This window comes from Sinohyriopsis cumingii, chromosome 15 (assembly GCF_028554795.1).
Source record: "Sinohyriopsis cumingii isolate HCF-2022 chromosome 15, ASM2855479v2, whole genome shotgun sequence".
Lineage (NCBI taxonomy): Eukaryota > Metazoa > Mollusca > Bivalvia > Unionida > Unionidae > Sinohyriopsis > Sinohyriopsis cumingii.
Window position 1 is genome coordinate 18,387,917 of NC_142975.1, and position 8,184 is coordinate 18,396,100.

General features: G+C 37.3%; 1 protein-coding gene across 1 annotated transcript in view; it reads left to right on the forward strand.

The window, feature by feature from the left end:
- LOC149781360 (uncharacterized) overlaps window positions 1-8,184 on the forward strand; it is a 193,082-nt gene that overhangs the window by 164,093 nt on the left and 20,805 nt on the right. The window contains exon 2 of the mRNA XM_089935449.1: window positions 6,230-6,408. Within this exon, the coding sequence (XP_089791575.1) occupies window positions 6,230-6,408 (179 nt within the window). The remainder of the gene's footprint in view (window positions 1-6,229; window positions 6,409-8,184) is intronic.

The following is an 8,184-nucleotide window of genomic DNA, read 5'->3' on the forward strand; positions in this document are numbered from 1 at the left end:
TCTATTTTCAAATAACACCTAAGTATGAAGTCTTTAAAAATACTTGTTCTTGTGCACTTTGTGTTTATTCACCTGTTATTTTTTAAATATATGTTTTCATTTTTATCACTCTCTTCCACCTGTATATATTAATTAAACCTGTTTTCAGTATTTTTAAAATGTACAAATTAAGGTTTTCAGTGTGTTGCAAGGTGTCAAGAGTCAGGTTAATGGAAGAGGACTGTGCATGACAGAGTTGAAATTTGGGGAATTTACAATTCTGTAATAATTCAGAAAATATAAGTTACCTAACTAAAATTGTATACAAGTTTTGTGGTAAGGTAAAACTATGATAATATTGAATATGTTAAATGTTAGTAAATTGGTACAAATATCTGCCATACTACAAAAGCAGTGTTAGATGACAAGGTGTCAAGTGTGTGCCATGTTAGATGAAGAATATATAGGTCAATGGTAACTATAATAGTCTGTACTAGACAGGAAGCTGAAAATTGCATGTGAAGAAGCAAGTGGCTAGGACATGCAGATCATATGGTTATAGTTAAGTCCTTGTGTGGTCAGACTACCTATAGGGTGTATGAATGGTAGGAGAAAACATGGTTATGATTAACTCCCTATTTAGTCAGACTACCTGTAAGATGTATGAATGGTAGGGGAAAACATAGTTATGATTTAGTCCCAGTGCGGTCAGACTACCTGTAGGGTGTATGAATGGTAGGGGAAAACATGGTTATGATTAACTCCCTATTTGGTCAGACTACCTGTAGGGTGTATGAATGGTATGGGAAAACATGGTTATGGTTAAGTCCCTGTGTGGTCAGACTACCCGTAAGGGGTATGAATGGTAGGGGAAAACAATGGTTATGGTTAAGTCCCAGTGTGGTCAGACTACCTGTAAGGTGTATGAATGGTAAGGGAAAACATGGTTATGATAAACTCCCTATTTGGTCAGACTACCTGTAGGGTATATGAATGGTAGGGTTAAACATAGTTATGGTTAAGTCCCTCTGTGGTCAGACTACCTTTAGGGTGTATGAATGGTATGGGAAAACATGGTTATGGTTAAGTCCTTGTATGGTCAGACTACCTGTAAGGTGTATGAATAGCAAGGGAAAACATGGTTATGATTAACTCCCTATTTGGTCAGACTACCTGTAAGGTGTATGAATAGTATGGGAAAACATAGTTATGGTTAAGTCCCTGTGTGGTCAGACTACCTGTAGGGTGTATGAATGGTATGGGAAAACATGGTTATGGTTAAGTACTTGTGTGGTCAGACTACCTTTAGGGTGTATGAATGGTAGGGGAAAACAAGGTTATGATTAACTCCCTATTTGGTCAGACTTCCTGTAGGGTGTATGAATGGTAGGGGAAAACATGGTTATGATTAACTCCCTATTTGGTCAGACTACCTGTAGGGTGTATGAATGGTATGGGAAAACATAGTTATGATTTAGTCCCAGTGTGGTCAGACTACCTGTAAGGTGTATAAATGGTAGGGGAAAACATAGTTATGGTTAAGTCCCTGTGTGGTCAGACTACCTGTAGGGTGTATGAATGGTAGGGGAAAACATGGTTATAATTAACTCCCTATTTGGTCAGACTACCTGTAGGGTGTATGAATGGTATGGGAAAACATAGTTATGATTTAGTCCCAGTGTGGTCAGACTTCCTGTAGGGTGTATGAATGGTAGGGGAAAACATGGTTATGATTAACTCCCTATTTGGTCAGACTACCTGTAAGGTGTATGAATGGTATGGGAAAACATAGTTATGGTTAAGTCCCTGTGTGGTCAGACTTCCTGTAGGGTGTATGAATGGTATGGGAAAACATAGTTATGATTTAGTCCCAGTGTGGTCAGACTACCTGTAGGGTGTATGAATGGTATGGGAAAATATGGTTATGATTAACTCCCTATTTGGTCAGACTTCCTGTAGGGTGTATGAATGGTATGGGAAAACATAGTTATGGTTAAGTCCCTGTGTGGTCAGACTACATTTAGGGTGTATGAATGATAAAGGAAAACATAGTTATGGTTAAGTCCTTGTGTGGTCAGACTACCTGTAAGGTGTATGAATGGTAGGGGAAAACATGATTATGATTAACTCCCTATTTGGTCAGACTACCTATAGGGTGTATGAATGGTGTGGGAAAACATAGTTATCGTTAAGTCCCTGTGTGGTCAGACCACCTGTAGGGTGTATGAATGGTATGGGAAAACATAGTTATGGTTAAGTCCCTGTGTGGTCAGACTATCTGTAAGGTGTATGAATGGTAGGGGAAACCCTGGTTATGATTAACTCCCTATTTGGTCAGGCTACCTGTAGGGTGTATGAATGGTATGGGAAAACATGGTAATGGTTAAGTCCCTGTTTGGTCAGACTACCTGTAGGGTGTATGAATGGTGTGGGAAAACATAGTTATGGTTAAGTCCCTGTGTGGTCAGACTACTTGTAGGGTGTATGAATGGTATGGAAAAACATAGTTATGGTTAAGTCTCAGTATAGTCAGACTACCTGTAGGGTGTATGAATGGTATGGGAAAACATGGTTATGGTTAAGTCCCTGTGTGGTCAGACTACTTGTAGGGTGTATGAATGGTATGGAAAAACATAGTTATCGTTAAGTCTCAGTATAGTCAGACTACCTTGTAGGGTGTATTAATGGCAGGGAAAAACATGGTTATGGTTAAGTCCCAGTGTGGTCAGACTACCTGTAAGGTGTATGAATGGTAAGGGAAAACATGGTTATGATAAACTCCCTATTTGGTCAGACTACCTGTAGGGTATATGAATGGTAGGGGAAAACATAGTTATGGTTAAGTCCCTGTGTGGTCAGACTACCTTTAGGGTGTATGAATGGTAGGGGAAAACATGGTTATGATTAAGTCCTTGTATGGTAGGACTACCTGTAAGGTGTATGAATAGTAAGGGAAAACATGGTTATGATAAACTCCCTATTTGGTCAGACTACCTGTAAGGTGTATGAATAGTATGGGAAACCATAGTTATGGTTAAGTCCCTGTGTGGTCAGACTACCTGTAGGGTGTATGAATGGTATGGGAAAACATGGTTATGGTTAAGTACTTGTGTGGTCAGACTACCTGTAAGGTGTATGAATGGTAGGGGAAACATGGTTATGATTAACTCCATATTTGGTCAGACTACCTGTAGGGTATATGAATGGTATGGGAAAACATAGTTATGATTTAGTCCCAGTGTGGTCAGACTTCCTGTAGGGTGTATGAATGGTAGGGGAAAACATGGTTATGATTAACTCCCTTTTGGGTCAGACTACCTGTAAGGTGTATGAATGGTATGGGAAAACATAGTTATGATTTAGTCCCAGTGTGGTCAGACTTCCTGTAGGGTGTATGAATGGTAGGGGAAAACATGGTTATGATTAACTCCCTATTTGGTCAGACTACCTGTAGGGTATATGAATGGTATGGGAAAACATAGTTATGATTTAGTCCCAGTGTGGTCAGACTTCCTGTAGGGTGTATGAATGGTAGGGGAAAACATGGTTATGATTAACTCCCTTTTGGGTCAGACTACCTGTAAGGTGTATGAATGGTATGGGAAAACATGGTTATAATTAACTCCCTATTTGGTCAGACTACCTGTAAGGTGTATGAATGGTATGGGAAAATATGGTTATGATTAACTCCCTATTTGGTCAGACTTCCTGTAGGGTGTATGAACGGTAGGGGAAAACATGGTTATGATTAACTCCCTATTTGGTCAGACTACCTGTAGGGTGTATGAATGGTATGGGAAAACATAGTTATGGTTAAGTCCCTGTGTGGTCAGACCGTCTGTAGGGTGTATGAATGGTATGGGAAAACATAGTTATGGTTAAGTCCCTGTGTGGTCAGACTAACTGTAAGGTGTATGAATGGTAGGGGAAATGCTGGTTATGATTAACTCCCTATTTGGTCAGTCTTCCTGTAGGGTGTATGAATGTATGGGAGAACATGGTAATGGTTAAGTCCCTGTGTGGTCAGACTACCTTGTAGGGTGTATGAATGGTATGGGAAAACATAGTTATGGTTAAGTCTCAGTATAGTCAGACTACCTTGTAGGGTGTATGAATGGTATGGGAAAACATAGTTATGGTTAAGTCCCTGTGTGGTCAGACTACATTTAGGGTGTATGAATGGTAAAGGAAAACATAGTTATGGTTAAGTCCTTGTGTGGTCAGACTACCTGTAAGGTGTATGAATGGTAGGGGAAAACATGGTTATGATTAACTCCCTATTTGGTCAGACTACCTGTAGGGTGTATGAATGGTGTGGGAAAACATAGTTATGGTTAAGTCCCTGTGTGGTCAGACCGTCTGTAGGGTGTATGAATGGTATGGGAAAACATAGTTATGGTTAAGTCCCTGTGTGGTCAGACTAACTGTAAGGTGTATGAATGGTAGGGGAAATGCTGGTTATGATTAACTCCCTATTTGGTCAGTCTTCCTGTAGGGTGTATGAATGTATGGGAGAACATGGTAATGGTTAAGTCCCTGTGTGGTCAGACTACCTTGTAGGGTGTATGAATGGTATGGGAAAACATAGTTATGGTTAAGTCTCAGTATAGTCAGACTACCTTGTAGGGTGTATGAATGGTATGGGAAAACATAGTTATGGTTAAGTCCCTGTGTGGTCAGACTACATTTAGGGTGTATGAATGGTAAAGGAAAACATAGTTATGGTTAAGTCCTTGTGTGGTCAGACTACCTGTAAGGTGTATGAATGGTAGGGGAAAACATGGTTATGATTAACTCCCTATTTGGTCAGACTACCTGTAGGGTGTATGAATGGTGTGGGAAAACATAGTTATGGTTAAGTCCCTGTGTGGTCAGACTGCCTGTAGGGTGTATGAATGGTATGGGAAAACATAGTTATGGTTAAGTCCCTGTGTGGTCAGACTACCTGTAAGGTGTATGAATGGTAGGGGAAATGCTGGTTATGATTAACAACCTATTTGGTCAGACTACCTGTAGGGTGTATGAATGTATGGGAGAACATGGTAATGGTTAAGTCCCTGTGTGGTCAGACTACCTTGTAGGGTGTATGAATGGTATGGGAAAACATAGTTATGGTTAAGTCTCAGTATAGTCAGACTACCTTGTAGGGTGTTTGAATGGTATGGAAAAACATAGTTATGGTTAAGTCCCTGTGTGGTCAGACTACTTGTAGGGTGTATGAATGGTATGGAAAAACATAGTTATGGTTAAGTCTCAGTATAGTCAGACTACCTTGTAGGGTGTATTAATGGCAGGGAAAAACATGGTTATAGTTAAGTCCCAGTGTGGTCAGACTTTCTGTAGGGTATATGAATTGTAGGGGAAAACATGGTTATTGTTAAGTCCCTGTGTGGTCAGATTATCTGTAGTGTGTATGAATGGTAGGGGAAAACATGGTTATAGTTAAGTCCCAGTGTGGTCCGACTTCCTGTAGGGTGTATGAATTGTAGGGGAAAACATGGTTATGATTTAGTCCCTGTGTGGTCTTACTACCTGTAGGGTGTAAGAATGGTAGGGGAAAACATGGTTATAGTTAAGTCCCAGTGTGGTCAGACTACCTGTAGGGTGTATGAATGGTATGGGAAAATATGGTTATGGTTAAGACCCAGTGTTGTCAGACTACTTGTAGAATATATGATTGGTAGGGAAAACATAGTTATGGTTAAGTCTCTGTGTGGTCTCAATACCTGCAGAGTGTATGAATGGTATGTGAAAATATATGAAACTCTTACAATTGAAACATAATAATTCCTTATTCCTTAAACTGAGTTGACCAAGAGGAACCAGTGAGCTCACTTTGTAATAAAGTTAGTGGATGTGACGAAGTTTTAATATGCCACAAAATGTAGGCAGTAGACATTTTAAAGAACTAAGGGAAACTATATTTTGAATTTCTTACGGACAGCATGAGAGGTATAGTTGAAGTATTGTTATACCAATGCAATGTCTATAAATACAAGTTATGAATCAGGTGTTCAGTGTAATGTGCCCTAATTCCCCAGGGCACATACATTAATTCCCAGACTCACTCAGAATATAATACATATATCATTTATCGTATTCTTTTTGATCATGTAGAACTAAGATGTGGATCATGGCATTCTTTGCAGTTCCATTTATAATCATTTTAATAAAATAAATGATAAGGGTATTGAAAAGAAGAAATCTTCACATGCAAGACATTTAAGGTGAATTTGTTGTGCAATTCCAGGAGAGAAACCATACAGATGTCCCTTAGATGGTTGTGATAAAGCTTTTGCCCAGATGTCCAATCTACAGCACCATATGCGGCAACATGATAAAGCAACATTTGGCCAGAAACAGTGTCTGTGCCCCTTCTGTGACAGAGGTTATGCCAGTGAGAAGAGCCTCAGGTCACATGTTAGTAAGGTTAGTACAAATCATGATACTAAACCACCTAAGATCATGTGTTACTAAGGTATGTACAAGTTGTAGTGCTAAAGTCATATGTTAGTAAAGTTAGTATAAGTTTCTTAGCAAGCCTTTTTCAGGTTATTCACTTATTACAGGTTACTCTGTTGTTATCTATATCTATATTGTGTGATTAACTTTTGTCCATGATTGTAGATTGTAAGGGTTTGTAAACAACTTATTAAGTAGCTAACTTTTGTCCATGATTGTAGCTTGAACTTTAAGATAATACATGTATTTGTAAATATGTTGACATGGCCTTTTGACTTTAGAAGGTTTTAGAAAGAGACCTTGGTTAAGTACTTTATGGGAAAATGACCTACATCCAGGGTCCTCTTATTGTGTCTTGCTTTTTTCATAAAGGTTGTGATCAACAAAATTATTCATTCTTATATTAATTTCAGTCTTTGCAGATTAAGTTTTGTGTTCAGTTTTAATTTGAGATGAATTATTTAAATTATTCATTGAAATTGCAAAGTGCTCATTGCTATTTGGACTAAATCACTATTTTGGGATTATTGTGAATTCATTCAAGAACATTCTGAATTATATCATGGTGATACATTCAAGATTGTTAACGTCAGTGCATCAAAGGCTACTGGCACATCAGTACATTCAGTACTTAAGAAATATAAATCATTTGAATTGCTTAATGAATTGCTTAGTGAATGTCATTTGAAACAGGCACTCAATCATGTAAGAGCCTCTATTTATTGTCCACAACAAAACACAACTTACTATAATTTAAACACTTATTTTTACAAATCTTATACACACTATTTATTCATTTTATAATAAACTCTTAAAGAAATAATTAGTATTTTGGGAGGTAGTTGATACAAAAACTTGCTTTGATTTTGATTGTGTTTCACTTTTAAAGAAAATATTGAGGATCAATCTTTATGACATACACACAATTTTTCATTAGAATCCTTTCTTGCAACTACATGTTGTACTAAAATTATTTGGGTCTTTAAAACAAATTAAGATATTTTGCTAGAAGAAAAACTAATTGAAACAATCCTTGCTATGTTATGATTTCAGAATTACTTCCCTTGCACAAACTCTTCTATTGTTCTTTGCATATTTTGTTGTCAAGATCTTAAAATCTACAGCTTAAATTACAAACTAAAATGGGGTAAGAATTTATTGAATGAGAAAAATTTAATATACCAGTATAAAAAAAAAAAATGTCTGAACATACTGATTATTAATGAAGACAGACATGGAGTTATGATTATTGAAGGACATAACCTCCTAAACTAAATAAAATTTATTTTTACAATATTTACCAGCAGATCAAAGTAGTACACTTTTCAAGAAGTAACAGGTGGGCTTATAAATGGGCAAGCATATATTAAGTAAATATTTGCCAGTTTTCCACTGTACATGTACATAATTGTTGATTGGTACAATACATTTTCTCAGTTCCAGCTCAGACAACAACTAAAGGAAAATGCATATCAAACCCAGGTGTTCATAAACCTTTAACCTACAGAAAAAAAATTAAATTTCATAACCGAATGCAAGTAATTACAATTAGCTAATAATATAAAGGATTTTTTAGCGGGTTGCAACTATGCTGTATATCTTCAGTAGTTTCCTTGATATGATGACTTTGTGAAAAGGGAACCTCCTCAAGTAAGAATTTACTCCAATACAAAAATTGGGGTTGGGCTTGTCATCTTGTCATTTATTGTAATTTTATTATAGGAGATTTACGGTACATTAGGG